At 42.9% G+C, this 19,089-nt stretch overlaps 1 protein-coding gene across 1 annotated transcript; it reads left to right on the top strand.

Annotated features, from left to right (window-relative positions):
• The first annotated feature begins 2,091 nt into the window (after window positions 1–2,091).
• Window positions 2,092–10,781, top strand: LOC134055486 (noelin-2-like). Its single transcript, XM_062511864.1, has 4 exons — window positions 2,092–2,385; window positions 4,102–4,321; window positions 6,548–6,654; window positions 10,104–10,781. Exons 1-4 carry the CDS (start codon window positions 2,215–2,217, stop codon window positions 10,779–10,781), a joined length of 1,176 nt encoding a protein of 391 aa, XP_062367848.1. The 5' UTR covers window positions 2,092–2,214.
• Window positions 10,782–19,089: the final 8,308 nt, after the last annotated feature.

The raw sequence follows: 19,089 nt of genomic DNA, 5'->3' as shown, positions 1-19,089 counted from the left end.
CCCATTTAACCCATTAATGACCCATTTAACCCATTAACGACCCCAATTAACCCATTAATGACCCAATTAACCCATTAATGACCCCAATTAACCCATTAACGACCCCAATTAACCCATTAATGACCCAATTAACCCATTAATGACCCAATTAACCCATTAATGACCCATTTAACCCATTAATGACCCATTTAACCCATTAACGACCCCAATTAACCCATTAATGACCCAATTAACCCATTAACGACCCCAATTAACCCATTAATGACCCAATTAACCCATTAATGACCCCAATTAACCCATTAATGACCCAATTAACCCATTAATGACCCAATTAACCCATTAATGACCCAATTAACCCATTAATGACCCATTTAACCCATTAATGACCCATTTAACCCATTAACGACCCCAATTAACCCATTAATGACCCAATTAACCCATTAATGACCCCAATTAACCCATTAACGACCCCAATTAACCCATTAATGACCCAATTAACCCATTAATGACCCAATTAACCCATTAATGACCCAATTAACCCATTAATGACCCAATTAACCCATTAACGACCCCAATTAACCCATTAATGACCCATTTAACCCATTAATGACCCATTTAACCCATTAATGACCCATTTAACCCATTAACGACCCCAATTAACCCATTAATGACCCAATTAACCCATTAATGACCCCAATTAACCCATTAATGACCCAATTAACCCATTAATGACCCATTTAACCCATTAACGACCCCAATTAACCCATTAATGACCCAATTAACCCATTAATGACCCAATTAACCCATTAATGACCCAATTAACCCATTAATGACCCATTTAACCCATTAATGACCCATTTAACCCATTAACGACCCCAATTAACCCATTAATGACCCCAATTAACCCATTAATGACCCAATTAACCCATTAATGACCCCAATTAACCCATTAATGACCCAATTAACTCATTAATGACCCAATTAACTCATTAATGACCCCAATTAACCCATTAATGACCCATTTAACCCATTAATGACCCAATTAACCCATTAATGACCCAATTAACTCATTAACGACCCCAATTAACCCATTAATGACCCATTTAACCCATTAATGACCCATTTAACCCATTAACGACCCCAATTAACCCATTAACGACCCCAATTAACCCATTAATGACCCATTTAACCCATTAACGACCCCAATTAACCCATTAATGACCCAATTAACCCATTAATGACCCAATTAACCCATTAATGACCCATTTAACCCATTAATGACCCAATTAACCCATTAACGACCCCAATTAACCCATTAATGACCCCAATTAACCCATTAATGACCCAATTAACCCATTAATGACCCCAATTAACCCATTAATGACCCAATTAACTCATTAATGACCCAATTAACTCATTAATGACCCAATTAACCCATTAATGACCCATTTAACCCATTAATGACCCATTTAACCCATTAATGACCCATTTAACCCATTAACGACCCCAATTAACCCATTAACGACCCCAATTAACCCATTAATGACCCATTTAACCCATTAATGACCCCAATTAACCCATTAATGACCCCATTAACCCATTAATGACCCAATTAACCCATTAATGACCCCAATTAACCCATTAATGACCCCATTAACCCATTAATGACCCCAATTAACCCATTAATGACCCAATTAACCCATTAATGACCCCAATTAACCCATTAATGACCCAATTAACTCATTAATGACCCCAATTAACCCATTAATGACCCCATTAACCCATTAATGACCCATTTAACCCATTAATGACCCAATTAACCCATTAATGACCCAATTAACTCATTAATACCCAATTAACCCATTAATGACCCAATTAACTCATTAATGACCCCAATTAACCCATTAACGACCCAATTAACCCATTAATGACCCAATTAACCCATTAACGACCCCAATTAACCCATTAACGACCCCAATTAACCCATTAATGACCCTATTAACCCATTAACGACCCCAATTAACCCATTAACGACCCCAATTAACCCATTAATGACCCAATTAACTCATTAATGACCCAATTAACCCATTAATGACCCATTTAACCCATTAATGACCCATTTAACCCATTAATGACCCATTTAACCCATTAACGACCCCAATTAACCCATTAACGACCCCAATTAACCCATTAACGACCCCAATTAACCCATTAATGACCCATTTAACCCCTCCCCAGGTGCAGAACATCTCGCAGTCCCTGGAGCTGCTGGATCTCCGCACCTTCCGGGACCTGCAGTACGTGCGGAACACGGAGTCGCTGCTCTCGGGTTTGGACTCGCGGCTCCGAGCGGCCTCTGAAGGGCTCAGCCCCCGAAATTTCCAGGTCCACAAAAAAAAAAAAAAAAAATAATAAAAAAAAATTTAAAAAAATTCCCTTTTTTTTTTTTTTTTTTTCCCCCACCCTAACCCCTCCCCTCCCCAACAACAAAAATAAATAAATAAATAAATAAATAAATAAATTTCCCCTTTCCCTGCTTTTTATTCCAACGGTTCGTTCCGGGTTTTTTTTTTTCTCCCGTTTATTCCTGTGATGTTTCCCGTTTTTTTTTCTTGTAGCCGAAGTTCGGATTTTTTTTTTTCTTTCCCCCGCCCCATTTTTCTCCCCACAATTCCCCTTTTTTTCCCTCCCCATTATCCCCATTTTTTTCCACTCCACAATTCCCATTTTCCCCCCATTTCCTCCCCAATATTTCCCATTTCCCCCCCATTTTTCCCCCAATATTTCCCATTTCTCCCCTATTTTCCCACCCATTTCCCCCCCATTCCCCCCCAATATTTCCCATTCCCCCCCATTTCCCCCCCCATTTCCCCCCCCATTTTCCCCCTATTTCCCCCCATTTTCTCCCCATTTCCCCCCCATTTTCCCCCCAATATTTCCCATTTTTCCCCCTATTTTCCCCCCATTTCCCCCCCCATTTCCCCCCCATTTCCCCCCATTTCTCCCCCATTTCCCCCCATTTCTCCCCTATTTTTCCCCCCATTTCCCCAATATTTCCCATTTTTCCCCCATTTCCCCCCCATTTTTCCCCTATTTCCCCCCCATTTCTCCCCTATTTTCCCCTCCATTTTCCCCCATTTCCCCCCCATTCCCCCCATTTTTCCCCATTTCCCCCCCCATTTCCCCCCCCATTTCCCCCCCATTCCTCCCCATTTCCTCCCCATTTTTCCCCCATTTCTCCCCTATTTTCCCCCCCATTTCTCCCCTATTTTGCCCCCCATTTCCCCCCAATATTTCCCATTTTTTCCCCCATTTCCCCCCCATTTTCCCCTATTTCCCCCCCATTTCTCCCCTATTTTCACCCTCCATTTTCCCCTCATTTCCCCCCCAATATTTCCCATTTCCCCCCAATTCCCCCCCATTTTTCCCCTATTTCCCCCCCCATTTCCTCCCCATTTTTCCCCCATTTCCCCCCATTTCTCCCCTATTTTGCCCCCCATTTCCCCCCAATATTTCCCATTTCTCCCCTATTTTCCCCTCCATTTCTCCCCTATTTTGCCCCCCATTTCCCCCAATATTTCCCATTTCCCCCCCATTTCCCCCCCATTTCCCCCCCATTTCCCCCCCATTTCCCCCCCATTTTTCCCCTATTTCCCCCCATTTTCTCCCCATCTCCCCCCCATTTTTCCCCCCAATATTTCCCATTTTTCCCCTATTTCCCCCCCATTTTTCCCCTCTTCCCCCCCCATTTCTCCCCTATTTTCCCCTCCATTTTCCCCCATTTCCCCCCAATATTTCCCATTTCCCCCAATATTTCCCATTTCTCCCCTATTTTCCCCTCCATTTCTCCCCTATTTTGCCCCCCATTTCCCCCCAATATTTCCCATTTCCCCCCCATTTCCCCCCCCATTTTTCCCCTATTTCCCCCCCCCCATTTCCTCCCCATTTTTCCCCCATTTCCCCCCATTTCTCCCCTATTTTCCCCCCCATTTCTCCCCTATTTTGCCCCCCATTTCCCCCAATATTTCCCATTTCCCCCCCATTTCCCCCCCATTTCCCCCCCATTTCCCCCCCATTTTTGCCCCCCATTTCCCCCCCCAGGATCTACAGGAGAAGATGCGTGCTCTGCTGCCTCTGCCCCCCGTTCTGGAGCAGTACCGGGCGGACTCGCGACTCATCTCCATCCTCAAGGACGAGCTCCGGAATCTCTCGGGAATTCTCCTGGAAATCCAGGAGGAGATGGGAGCCTACGACTACGAGGAGCTGCAGCAGAGAGCGCTGCTGCTGGAGGAGAGGCTGCGCGCCTGCCTGCAGAAATTGGGTGAGAAAAATCGAATTTAAGGGTTGGGGGGGGAAATTAATTCGTTAACAAAAAAAAAAAAAAAAAAAAAAAAATCCCATTAAAAAGAAGCGGTTTGGGTTCAAATCCCCAAAAAAATCCCATTAGAAATGAACCGATTTGGACTCAAATGCCAAAAAAATCCCATGAAAAATGAACCCGTGTGGACTCAAATCCCAAAAAAATCCCATTAAAAATGAACCGATTTGGACTCAAATCCCAAAAAAAAATCCCATGAAAAAAATGACCGGTTTGGGTTCAAATCCCAAAAAAATCCCATTAAAAATGAACCGATTTGGACTCAAATTCCAGAATAATCAAATTAAAAAGGAACGGTTTGGGTTCAAATCCCAAAAAAATCCCATTAGAAATGAACCGATTTGGACTCAAATCCCAAAAAAAGCCCATTAAAAATGAACCAATGTGGACTCAAATCCCAAAAAAATCCCATTAAAAATGAACCGATTTGGACTCAAATCCCAAAAAAAATCCCATGAACAAAATGACCGGTTTGGGTTCAAATGCCAAAAAAATCCCATTAAAAATGAACCAATTTGGACTCAAATCCCAAAAAAATCCCATTAAAAATGAACCCATGTGGACTCAAATCCCAAAAAAATCCCATGAAAAAAAGGACCGGTTTGGGTTCAAATCCCAAAAAAATCCAATTAGAAATGAACCGATTTGGACTCAAATCCCAAAAAAATCCCATGAAAAAAAGGACCGGTTTGGGTTCAAATCCCAAAAAAAACCCATTAAAAATGAACCAATTTGGACTCAAATTCCAGAATAATCAAATTAAAAAGGAACGGTTTGGGTTCAAATCCCAAAAAAATCCCATTAGAAATGAACCGATTTGGACTCAAATCCCAAAAAAAGCCCATTAAAAATGAACCAATGTGGACTCAAATCCCAAAAAAATCCCATTAAAAATGAACCGATTTGGACTCAAATCCCAAAAAAAATCCCATGAAAAAAATGACCGGTTTGGGTTCAAATGCCAAAAAAATCCCATTAAAAATGAACCCATGTGGACTCAAATCCCAAAAAAAATCCCATGAAAAAAAGGACCGGTTTGGGTTCAAATCCCAAAAAAATCCCATTAAAAATGAACCGATTTGGACTCAAATTCCAGAATAATCAAATTAAAAAGGAACGGTTTGGGTTCAAATCCCAAAAAAATCCCATTAAAAATGAACCGATTTGGACTCAAATCCCAAAAAAATCCCATTAAAAATGAACCGATTTGGACTCAAATCCCAAAAAAAATCCCATGAAAAAAATGACCGGTTTGGGTTCAAATGCCAAAAAAATCCCATTAAAAATGAACCAATTTGGACTCAAATCCCAAAAAAATCCCATTAAAAATGAACCCATGTGGACTCAAATCCCAAAAAAATCCCATGAAAAAAAGGACCGGTTTGGGTTCAAATCCCAAAAAAATCCCATTAGAAATGAACCGATTTGGACTCAAATCCCAAAAAAAAAATCCCATGAAAAAAAGGACCGGTTTGGGTTCAAATCCCAAAAAAATCCCATTAAAAATGAACCAATGTGGACTAAAAAAAAAAAAAAAAAAAATTAAATCCTCAATATCCCCCTAAAATGCCCCTCAAAAATTCCTCAAAATCCCCCCCAAATTCTCCCTAAAATCCCCTCAAAAATTCCTCAAAATCCCCCCCAAAATACCCCTAAAAATCCCACCAAAAACTCCTCAAAATCCCCCCCAAAAATTCCTCAAAATCCCCCCAAAAATCCCCCTCAAAATCCCCCCAAAAATCCCCAAAATCCCCCTAAAATTCCCCCAAAAACTCCTCAAAATCCCCCCAAAATTCCTCAAAATTCCCCCAAAATCCCCCTAAAAATCCCCCCAAAAATTCCCCAAAATTCCCCAAAATTTCCCCAAAATTCCTCAAAATCCCCTCAAATCTCCCTAAAAATCCCACCAAAAACTCCTCAAAATCCCCCAAAATTCCTCAAAATCCCCCCAAAATCACCTGAAAAATTCCCCAAATCCCCCCAAAAACCTCCAAAAATCCCAAACCCCTCCTTTACCAGATTAAAAAAAACCCCACAAAATTCAACCTCAACCCCCCCCCCCCCAAAAAAAATACTGACCCCGTAATTTTCCCAAAACTTCGATTTTTTAAATTTTTTAATTTTTTTCCCCCCCCCCAAAATTCCCGTTTTTCGCCCCGATTTCCGCAGGCTGCGGGAAGCTCACGGGGGTCAGCAACCCCGTCACGATCCGCGCGTCGGGATCGCGATTCGGATCCTGGATGAGCGACACGATGACGCCCAGCGCCGACAACCGGGTGAGAAAAAAGGGAATTTCCCCAAAAATTGGGGATTTTACCCCAAAAAATTGGGGATTTTCCACACAAAATTGGGGATTTTCGCCCAAAAATTGGGGATTTTCGCCCAAAATATGTCCCATATTTGGGATTTTTGGGTGGATCCTGGATGAGCGACACGATGACGCCCAGCACCGACAACCGGGTGAGAAAAAAGGGAATTTCCCCAAAAATTGGGGATTTTACCCCAAAAAATTGGGGATTTTCCACACAAAATTGGGGATTTTCGCCCAAAAATTGGGGATTTTCGCCCAAAATATGTCCCATATTTGGGATTTTTGGGTGGATCCTGGATGAGCGACACGATGACGCCCAGCGCCGACAACCGGGTGAGAAAAAAGGGAATTTCCCCAAAAATTGGGGATTTTACCCCAAAAAATTGGGGATTTTCCACACAAAATTGGGGATTTTCGCCCAAAAATTGGGGATTTTCGCCCAAAATATGTCCCATATTTGGGATTTTTGGGTGGATCCTGGATGAGCGACACGATGACGCCCAGCGCCGACAACCGGGTGAGAAAAAAGGGAATTTCCCCAAAAATTGGGGATTTTACCCCAAAAAATTGGGGATTTTCCACACAAAATTGGGGATTTTTCGCAAAAATTGGGGATTTTCGCCCAAAAAAACCTCCCAGTTTTGGGATTTTTTGGGAAGCGACACGATGACGCCCAGCACCGACAACCAGGTGAGAAAAAAGGGAATTTCCCCAAAAATTGGGGATTTTACCCCAAAAAATTGGGGATTTTCCACACAAAATTGGGGATTTTCGCCCAAAAATTGGGGATTTTCGCCCAAAATATGCCCCATATTTGGGATTTTTGGGTGGATCCTGGTTGAGCGACACGATGACGCCCAGCACCGACAACCGGGTGAGAAAAAAGGGAATTTCCCCAAAAATTGGGGATTTTACCCCAAAAAATTGGGGATTTTCCACACAAAATTGGGGATTTTTCCTAAAAATTGGGGATTTTCGCCCAAAAAAACCTCCCAGTTTTGGGATTTTTTGGGAAGCGACACAATGACGCTCAACGCCGACAACCGGGTGAGGAAAACGGGATTTTCCCCAAAAATTGGGGATTTTACCCCAAAAAATTGGGGATTTTCCACACAAAATTGGGGATTTTTCATAAATGTTTTTTCCTTCTATTTAACGCAATTTTAAACCCCATTTTAACCCCATTTTAAACACATTTAAACCCAATTTTAACCCCATTTTTAACCCATTTTAACCCCATTTTACTCCTAATTTTAACCCAATTTTTAACCCAATTTTATCCCTATTTTTAACCGGAATTTTTAATCCCATTTTAACCAATTTTAACCCATTTAAATTGCATTTTATCCCCATTTTTAAACCAAATTCTTAACCCCATTTTAACCTCATTTTAGCACGTTTTACCCCCATTTTATCCCCATTTTATTCTTCTTTTTAACCCCATTTTACTCTTATTTTTAACCCCATTTTTCCCCAATTTTAACCCATTTTAGCCAATTTTATTCCCACTCTAACCCCATTTTCACCTCATTTAAATCCCGTTTTAACCCCATTTCAAACCCGTTTTACCCCAAATTTAACTCCATTTTTAACCCCTTTTTACCCCAAATTTTAACCCCATTTTTAACCCAATTTAAACCAAATTTTAACCCCATTTTATTCCCATTTCAACCCAATTTGTAACCCCATTTTAACCCATTTTAACCCAATTTTTATCCCCATTTTAACTCATTTCATCCCCATTTTATTCCCATTTTATTCATATTTTATTCCCATTTTAACCCCATTTTTAACCCATTTTAACCCCATTTTTAACCCATTTTAAACCCAATTTTAACCCCATTTCAACCCCATTTCAACCCCATTTTAACCCATTTTAACCCCATTTTAACCAATTTCAACCCCATTTCAACCCCGTTTTAACCCCATTTTTAACCCCAATTTTAACCCATTTTAACCCCATTTTTAACCCATTTTAACCCAATTTGTAACCCCATTTTAACCCATTCTAACCCATTTTAACCCAATTTGTAACCCCATTTTAACCCATTCTAACCCATTTTAACCCAATTTGTAACCCCATTTTAACCCATTCTAACCCATTTTAACCCAATTTGTAATTCCATTTTATTCCCATTTTATTTCCATTTTAAACCCAATTTCAACCCCATTTTAACCCCATTTTAACCCCAATTTTAACCTATTTTAACCCAATTTTACCCCATTTTAACCAATTTAAACCCCATTTTAACCCATTTTAACCCAATTTGTAATTCCATTTTAACTCATTTCATTCCCATTTTATTCCCATTTCAACCCCATTTTAACCCCATTTTAACCCCATTTTAACCCCATTTTAACCCCATTTTAACCCCATTTTAACCAATTTTATTCCCATTTTAACCCCATTTCAACCCCGTTTTACCCCAAATTTTAACCCCATTTTAACCCCATTTTTAACCCATTTTAACCCCATTTTAACCCCATTTTTAACCCAATTTTAACCCATTTTAACCCCATTTTAACCCCATTTTAACCCCATTTTAACTCCATTTTTAACCCAATTTTAACCCATTTTAACCAATTTTATTCCCATTTTAACCCCATTTCAACCCCGTTTTACCCCAAATTTTAACCCCATTTTAACCCCATTTTAACCCCATTTTAACCCCATTTTAACCCCATTTTAACCAATTTTATTCCCATTTTAACCCCATTTCAACCCCGTTTCACCCCAAATTTTAACACACACACACCCCCCCCCTTCCCAATTTTTAACCCTTTCCCCTCCGCAGATCTGGTACATGGACGGTTACTACAAAGGGGTTGGGATTTCAGCTCGACCACCTTGAAACCCCATTTCAACCCCGTTTTACCCCAAATTTTAACCCCATTTTTAACCCATTTTAACCCCATTTTAACTCCATTTTTAACCCAATTTTAACCCATTTTAACCCCATTTTAACCCCATTTTAACCCCATTTTAACCCCATTTTAACTCCATTTTTAACCCAATTTTAACCCATTTTAACCCCATTTTTAACCCATTTTAACCCCATTTTAACTCCATTTTTAACCCAATTTTAACCCATTTTAACCCCATTTTAACCCCATTTTAACCTCATTTTAACCCCATTTTAACCCCATTTTAACCCCATTTTAACCAATTTTATTCCCATTTTAACCCCATTTCAACCCCGTTTTACCCCAAATTTTAACCCCATTTTAACCCATTTTAACCCCATTTTAACCCCGTTTTAACCTCATTTTAACCCCATTTTAACCCCATTTTAACCAATTTTATTCCCATTTTAACCCCATTTCAACCCCGTTTCACCCCAAATTTTAACCCCCAAATTTTAACACACACCCCCCCCCCCCCCTTCCCAATTTTTAACCCTTTCCCCTCCGCAGATCTGGTACATGGACGGTTACTACAAAGGCCGCCGCGTGCTGGAATTCCGCAGCCTCTCCGACTTCATCAGCGGCCAAAACTTCATCCAGCACCTCCTCCCTCACCCTTGGGCCGGAACCGGCCACGTCGTCTTCAACGGATCCTTGTACTACAACAAATTCCAGAGCAACGTCGTTATCCGTTACCACTTCCGATCGCGGAGCGTCGTGGTGCAGCGGAGCCTCGCCGGCGCCGGTTACAACAACACCTTCCCGTATTCCTGGGGAGGATTCTCCGACATGGATTTCATGGTGGACGAGAACGGGCTTTGGGTGGTCTACACCACCAACCAAAACGCCGGCAACATCGTGGTGAGCCGCGTGGATCCGCACACGTTGGAGGTGTTGAGGAGTTGGGATACGGGATATCCCAAAAGGAGCGCCGGGGAATCCTTCATGATCTGCGGCGTGCTCTACGTCACCAATTCCCACCTGGCCGGCGCCAAGATTTACTTCTCCTACCACACCAACACTTCCAGCTACGAATACACCGACATCCCCTTCCATAATCAATATTCCCACATTTCCATGCTGGACTACAACCCGCGCCAGAGGGTGCTCTACACCTGGAATAACGGCCACCAGGTCATCTACAACGTCACGCTCTTCCACGTCGTCAACGCCGCCGGAGAGCTCTGACGGACCTGCCCGAAAACGTCGTCGACGTCGCGAGCAATTCCTGGGATTTTGGTGGTTTTTTTTTTGGGGGGGGGAGGATATTTTGGGGAATTTTTTTTTTTTTTTCCCCCCGACGCTTCCGCGGTTTTTTCCTTCCCGAGGTGGAAATTTCCCGGTTCTCGACGCGTGCCGAACTCAAATTGGGCTTTGCTGCCGTTGTTTCCTTCCTTTTCTCCCTTTTATTCTTCCCCTTTTCCCCCATTTTTTCCTCTTTTTCTACCATTTTTTTCATCCCTTTCTTCCCTTCTTTTTCCATCCTTCCCTCCATTTTTCTCCCCATTTCCCCTCTTTTTTCCATTTTTCTTTTTTTCCCCATTTCTTCTTCTTTTTTTCCCATTTCTTCTTCCCTTTTTTCCCATTTCTTCTTCTTTTTTTCCCATTTCTTCTTCTTTTTTTCCCATTTCTTCTTCTTTTTTTTCCCGTTTCTTCTTCCCTTTTTTCCCGTTTCTTCTTCTTTTTTTCCCATTTCTTCTTCTTTTTTTTTCCCGTTTCTTCTTCCCTTTTTTTCCCGTTTCTTCTTCTTTTTTTCCCATTTCTTCTTCTTTTTTTCCCATTTCTTCTTCCCTTTTTTTCCCATTTCTTCTTCCCTTTTTTTCCCATTTTTCTTCTTTTTTTTCCCATTTCTTCTTCTTTTTTTTTCCCATTTCTTCTTCCCTTTTTTTCCCATTTCTTCTTCCCTTTTTTCCCGTTTCTTCTTCCCTTTTTTTCCCATTTCTTCTTCCCTTTTTCCCATTTCTCCCTCTTTTCCTCCATTTTCCCTCCCCCATTTCCCCTTTCTTTTCCCCTTCCATTTCCCACATTTCCTCCCTCTTCCCCCCCTCATTTCCCCTCTATTCCTCCATTTCTTCATCCCTTTTTCCCTTCCTTCTTTTCCCCCTTTCCCCCCACTTTTCCACCCCATCCTTCCCCTCTTCCCCTCCATTTCCTCCTCCCATTTTCCCCCTCATTTTTTTTCCCTCCCCCTTTCCCCAACTTTTCCCCCCAATTCCCACCCGGCCGGCGCCAAGATTTACTTCTCCTACCACACCAACACTTCCAGCTACGAATACACCGACATCCCCTTCCATAATCAATATTCCCACATTTCCATGCTGGACTACAACCCGCGCCAGAGGGTGCTCTACACCTGGAATAACGGCCACCAGGTCATCTACAACGTCACGCTCTTCCACGTCGTCAACGCCGCCGGAGAGCTCTGACGGACCTGCCCGAAAACGTCGTCGACGCCGCGAGCAATTCCTGGGATTTTGGTGGTTTTTTTTTTTGGGGGGGGGAGGATATTTTGGGGAATTTTTTTTTTTTTTTTTCCCCCCGACGCTTCCGCGGTTTTTTCCTTCCCGAGGTGGAAATTTCCCGGTTCTCGACGCGTGCCGAACTCAAATTGGGCTTTGCTGCCGTTGTTTCCTTCCTTTTCTCCCTTTTATTCTTCCCCTTTTTCCCCATTTTTTCCTCTTTTTTTTACCATTTTTTTTCATCCCTTTCTTCCCTTCTTTTTCCCTCCTTCCCTCCATTTTTCTTCCCATTTCCCCCCTCTTTTTTCCATTTTTCTTCTTTTTTTTCCCCATTTCTTCTTCCCTTTTTTCCCATTTCTTCTTCCCTTTTTTCCCATTTCTTCTTCTTTTTTTCCCATTTCTTCTTCCCTTTTTCCCATTTCTTCTTCTTTTTTTCCCATTTCTTCTTCCCTTTTTTTCCCATTTCTTCTTCCCTTTTTTTCCCATTTCTTCTTCCCTTTTTTTCCCATTTTTCTTCTTCTTTTTTTCCCATTTCTTCTTCCCTTTTTTCCCGTTTCTTCTTCCCTTTTTTTCCCATTTCTTCTTCCCTTTTTCCCATTTCTCCCTCTTTTCCTCCATTTTCCCTCCCCCATTTCCCCTTTCTTTTCCCCTTCCATTTCCCACATTTCCTCCCTCTTCCCCCCCTCATTTCCCCTCTATTCCTCCATTTCTTCATCCCTTTTTCCCTTCCTTCTTTTCCCCCTTTCCCCCCACTTTTCCACCCCATCCTTCCCCTCTTCCCCTCCATTTCCTCCTCCCATTTTCCCCCTCATTTTTTTTCCCTCCCCCTTTCCCCAACTTTTCCCCCCAATTCCCACCCGGCCGGCGCCAAGATTTACTTCTCCTACCACACCAACACTTCCAGCTACGAATACACCGACATCCCCTTCCATAATCAATATTCCCACATTTCCATGCTGGACTACAACCCGCGCCAGAGGGTGCTCTACACCTGGAATAACGGCCACCAGGTCATCTACAACGTCACGCTCTTCCACGTCGTCAACGCCGCCGGAGAGCTCTGACGGACCTGCCCGAAAACGTCGTCGACGTCGCGAGCAATTCCTGGGATTTTGGTGGTTTTTTTTTTGGGGGGGGGAGGATATTTTGGGGAATTTTTTTTTTTTTTCCCCCCGACGCTTCCGCGGTTTTTTCCTTCCCGAGGTGGAAATTTCCCGGTTCTCGACGCGTGCCGAACTCAAATTGGGCTTTGCTGCCGTTGTTTCCTTCCTTTTCTCCCTTTTATTCTTCCCCTTTTCCCCCATTTTTTCCTCTTTTTCTACCATTTTTTTCATCCCTTTCTTCCCTTCTTTTTCCATCCTTCCCTCCATTTTTCTCCCCATTTCCCCTCTTTTTTCCATTTTTCTTTTTTTCCCCATTTCTTCTTCTTTTTTTCCCATTTCTTCTTCCCTTTTTTCCCATTTCTTCTTCTTTTTTTCCCATTTCTTCTTCTTTTTTTCCCATTTCTTCTTCTTTTTTTTCCCGTTTCTTCTTCCCTTTTTTCCCGTTTCTTCTTCTTTTTTTCCCATTTCTTCTTCTTTTTTTTTCCCGTTTCTTCTTCCCTTTTTTTCCCGTTTCTTCTTCTTTTTTTCCCATTTCTTCTTCTTTTTTTCCCATTTCTTCTTCCCTTTTTTTCCCATTTCTTCTTCCCTTTTTTTCCCATTTTTCTTCTTTTTTTTCCCATTTCTTCTTCTTTTTTTTTCCCATTTCTTCTTCCCTTTTTTTCCCATTTCTTCTTCCCTTTTTTCCCGTTTCTTCTTCCCTTTTTTTCCCATTTCTTCTTCCCTTTTTCCCATTTCTCCCTCTTTTCCTCCATTTTCCCTCCCCCATTTCCCCTTTCTTTTCCCCTTCCATTTCCCACATTTCCTCCCTCTTCCCCCCCTCATTTCCCCTCTATTCCTCCATTTCTTCATCCCTTTTTCCCTTCCTTCTTTTCCCCCTTTCCCCCCACTTTTCCACCCCATCCTTCCCCTCTTCCCCTCCATTTCCTCCTCCCATTTTCCCCCTCATTTTTTTTCCCTCCCCCTTTCCCCAACTTTTCCCCCAATTCCCACCCGGCCGGCGCCAAGATTTACTTCTCCTACCACACCAACACTTCCAGCTACGAATACACCGACATCCCCTTCCATAATCAATATTCCCACATTTCCATGCTGGACTACAACCCGCGCCAGAGGGTGCTCTACACCTGGAATAACGGCCACCAGGTCATCTACAACGTCACGCTCTTCCACGTCGTCAACGCCGCCGGAGAGCTCTGACGGACCTGCCCGAAAACGTCGTCGACGCCGCGAGCAATTCCTGGGATTTTGGTGGTTTTTTTTTTTGGGGGGGGAGGATATTTTGGGGAATTTTTTTTTTTTTTTTTTCCCCCGACGCTTCCGCGGTTTTTTCCTTCCCGAGGTGGAAATTTCCCGGTTCTCGACGCGTGCCGAACTCAAATTGGGCTTTGCTGCCGTTGTTTCCTTCCTTTTCTCCCTTTTATTCTTCCCCTTTTTCCCCATTTTTTCCTCTTTTTCTACCATTTTTTTCATCCCTTTCTTCCCTTCTTTTTCCCTCCTTCCCTCCATTTTTCTTCCCATTTCCCCCCTCTTTTTTCCATTTTTCTTCTTTTTTTTCCCCATTTCTTCTTCCCTTTTTTCCCATTTCTTCTTCCCTTTTTTCCCATTTCTTCTTCTTTTTTTCCCATTTCTTCTTCTTTTTTTCCCATTTCTTCTTCTTTTTTTTCCCGTTTCTTCTTCTTTTTTTCCCATTTCTTCTTCCCTTTTTTTCCCATTTCTTCTTCCCTTTTTTTCCCATTTTTCTTCTTTTTTTTCCCATTTCTTCTTCTTTTTTTTTCCCATTTCTTCTTCCCTTTTTTCCCATTTCTTCTTCCCTTTTTTTCCCATTTTTCTTCTTTTTTTTCCCATTTCTTCTTCTTTTTTTTTCCCATTTCTTCTTCCCTTTTTTCCCATTTCTTCTTCCCTTTTTCCCATTTCTCCCTCTTTTCCTCCATTTTCCCTCCCCCATTTCCCCTTTCTTTTCCCCTTCCATTTCCCACATTTCCTCCCTCTTCCCCCCCTCATTTCCCCTCTATTCCTCCATTTCTTCATCCCTTTTTCCCTTCCTTCTTTTCCCCCTTTCCCCCCACTTTTCCACCCCATCCTTCCCCTCTTCCCCTCCATTTCCTCCTCCCATTTTCCCCCTCATTTTTTTTCCCTCCCCCTTTCCCCAACTTTTCCCCCCAATTCCCACCCGGCCGGCGCCAAGATTTACTTCTCCTACCACACCAACACTTCCAGCTACGAATACACCGACATCCCCTTCCATAATCAATATTCCCACATTTCCATGCTGGACTACAACCCGCGCCAGAGGGTGCTCTACACCTGGAATAACGGCCACCAGGTCATCTACAACGTCACGCTCTTCCACGTCGTCAACGCCGCCGGAGAGCTCTGACGGACCTGCCCGAAAACGTCGTCGACGCCGCGAGCAATTCCTGGGATTTTGGTGGTTTTTTTTTTTGGGGGGGGGAGGATATTTTGGGGAATTTTTTTTTTTTTTTTTCCCCCCGACGCTTCCGCGGTTTTTTCCTTCCCGAGGTGGAAATTTCCCGGTTCTCGACGCGTGCCGAACTCAAATTGGGCTTTGCTGCCGTTGTTTCCTTCCTTTTCTCCCTTTTATTCTTCCCCTTTTTCCCCATTTTTTCCTCTTTTTTTTACCATTTTTTTTCATCCCTTTCTTCCCTTCTTTTTCCCTCCTTCCCTCCATTTTTCTTCCCATTTCCCCCCTCTTTTTTCCATTTTTCTTCTTTTTTTTCCCCATTTCTTCTTCCCTTTTTTCCCATTTCTTCTTCCCTTTTTTCCCATTTCTTCTTCTTTTTTTCCCATTTCTTCTTCCCTTTTTCCCATTTCTTCTTCTTTTTTTCCCATTTCTTCTTCCCTTTTTTTCCCATTTCTTCTTCCCTTTTTTTCCCATTTCTTCTTCCCTTTTTTTCCCATTTTTCTTCTTCTTTTTTTCCCATTTCTTCTTCCCTTTTTTCCCGTTTCTTCTTCCCTTTTTTTCCCATTTCTTCTTCCCTTTTTCCCATTTCTCCCTCTTTTCCTCCATTTTCCCTCCCCCATTTCCCCTTTCTTTTCCCCTTCCATTTCCCACATTTCCTCCCTCTTCCCCCCCTCATTTCCCCTCTATTCCTCCATTTCTTCATCCCTTTTTCCCTTCCTTCTTTTCCCCCTTTCCCCCCACTTTTCCACCCCATCCTTCCCCTCTTCCCCTCCATTTCCTCCTCCCATTTTCCCCCTCATTTTTTTTCCCTCCCCCTTTCCCCAACTTTTCCCCCCAATTCCCACCCGGCCGGCGCCAAGATTTACTTCTCCTACCACACCAACACTTCCAGCTACGAATACACCGACATCCCCTTCCATAATCAATATTCCCACATTTCCATGCTGGACTACAACCCGCGCCAGAGGGTGCTCTACACCTGGAATAACGGCCACCAGGTCATCTACAACGTCACGCTCTTCCACGTCGTCAACGCCGCCGGAGAGCTCTGACGGACCTGCCCGAAAACGTCGTCGACGCCGCGAGCAATTCCTGGGATTTTGGTGGTTTTTTTTTTTGGGGGGGGAGGATATTTTGGGGAATTTTTTTTTTTTTTTTCCCCCCGACGCTTCCGCGGTTTTTTCCTTCCCGAGGTGGAAATTTCCCGGTTCTCGACACGTGCCGAACTCAAATTGGGCTTTGCTGCCGTTGTTTCCTTCCTTTTCTCCCTTTTATTCTTCCCCTTTTTCCCCATTTTTTCCTCTTTTTTTACCATTTTTTTCATCCCTTTCTTCCCTTCTTTTTCCCTCCTTCCCTCCATTTTTCTTCCCATTTCCCCCCTCTTTTTTCCATTTTTCTTCTTTTTTTTCCCATTTCTTCTTCTTTTTTTCCCATTTCTTCTTCTTTTTTTCCCATTTCTTCTTCCCTTTTTTCCCATTTCTTCTTCCCTTTTTTCCCATTTCTTCTTCCCTTTTTTTCCCATTTTTCTTCTTTTTTTTCCCATTTCTTCTTCTTTTTTTTCCCGTTTCTTCTTCCCTTTTTTTCCCATTTCTTCTTCTTTTTTTTTCCCGTTTCTTCTTCCCTTTTTTTTCATTTCTTCTTCCCTTTTTTTCCCATTTCTTCTTCCCTTTTTCCCATTTCTCCCTCTTTTCCTCCATTTTCCCTCCCCCATTTCCCCTTTCTTTTCCCCTTCCATTTCCCACATTTCCTCCCTCTTCCCCCCCTCATTTCCCCTCTATTCCTCCATTTCTTCATCCCTTTTTCCCTTCCTTCTTTTCCCCCTTTCCCCCCACTTTTCCACCCCATCCTTCCCCTCTTCCCCTCCATTTCCTCCTCCCATTTTCCCCCTCATTTTTTTTCCCTCCCCCTTTCCCCAACTTTTCCCCCCAATTCCCACCCGGCCGGCGCCAAGATTTACTTCTCCTACCACACCAACACTTCCAGCTACGAATACACCGACATCCCCTTCCATAATCAATATTCCCACATTTCCATGCTGGACTACAACCCGCGCCAGAGGGTGCTCTACACCTGGAATAACGGCCACCAGGTCATCTACAACGTCACGCTCTTCCACGTCGTCAACGCCGCCGGAGAGCTCTGACGGACCTGCCCGAAAACGTCGTCGACGCCGCGAGCAATTCCTGGGATTTTGGTGGTTTTTTTTTTTGGGGGGGGAGGATATTTTGGGGAATTTTTTTTTTTTTTTCCCCCCGACGCTTCCGCGGTTTTTTCCTTCCCGAGGTGGAAATTTCCCGGTTCTCGACACGTGCCGAACTCAAATTGGGCTTTGCTGCCGTTGTTTCCTTCCTTTTCTCCCTTTTATTCTTCCCCTTTTTCCCCATTTTTTCCTCTTTTTTTACCATTTTTTTCATCCCTTTCTTCCCTTCTTTTTCCCTCCTTCCCTCCATTTTTCTTCCCATTTCCCCCCTCTTTTTTCCATTTTTCTTCTTTTTTTTCCCATTTCTTCTTCTTTTTTTCCCATTTCTTCTTCTTTTTTTCCCATTTCTTCTTCCCTTTTTTCCCATTTCTTCTTCCCTTTTTTCCCATTTCTTCTTCCCTTTTTTTCCCATTTTTCTTCTTTTTTTTCCCATTTCTTCTTCTTTTTTTTCCCGTTTCTTCTTCCCTTTTTTTCCCGTTTCTTCTTCTTTTTTTCCCATTTCTTCTTCCCTTTTTTTTCATTTCTTCTTCCCTTTTTTTCCCATTTCTTCTTCCCTTTTTCCCATTTCTCCCTCTTTTCCTCCATTTTCCCTCCCCCATTTCCCCTTTCTTTTCCCCTTCCATTTCCCACATTTCCTCCCTCTTCCCCCCCTCATTTCCCCTCTATTCCTCCATTTCTTCATCCCTTTTTCCCTTCCTTCTTTTCCCCCGTTCCCCCCACTTTTCCACCCCATCTTTCCCCTCTTCCCCTCCATTTCCTCCTCCCATTTTCCCCCTCATTTTTTTTCCCTCCCCCTTTCCCCAACTTTTCCCCCCAATTCCCACCCGGCCGGCGCCAAGATTTACTTCTCCTACCACACCAACACTTCCAGCTACGAATACACCGACATCCCCTTCCATAATCAATATTCCCACATTTCCATGCTGGACTACAACCCGCGCCAGAGGGTGCTCTACACCTGGAATAACGGCCACCAGGTCATCTACAACGTCACGCTCTTCCACGTCGTCAACGCCGCCGGAGAGCTCTGACGGACCTGCCCGAAAACGTCGTCGACGCCGCGAGCAATTCCTGGGATTTTGGTGGTTTTTTTTTTTGGGGGGGGAGGATATTTTGGGGAATTTTTTTTTTTTTTTTCCCCCCGACGCTTCCGCGGTTTTTTCCTTCCCGAGGTGGAAATTTCCCGGTTCTCGACGCGTGCCGAACTCAAATTGGGCTTTGCTGCCGTTGTTTCCTTCCTTTTCTCCCTTTTATTCTTCCCCTTTTTCCCCATTTTTTCCTCTTTTTCTACCATTTTTTTCATCCCTTTCTT

The sequence above is a fragment of the Cinclus cinclus genome, chromosome 32, assembly GCF_963662255.1.
Source record: "Cinclus cinclus chromosome 32, bCinCin1.1, whole genome shotgun sequence".
NCBI lineage: Eukaryota > Metazoa > Chordata > Aves > Passeriformes > Cinclidae > Cinclus > Cinclus cinclus.
The sequence above is the reverse complement of the archived record's forward strand: the minus strand, read 5'-3'. Positions and strand labels throughout refer to the sequence as shown.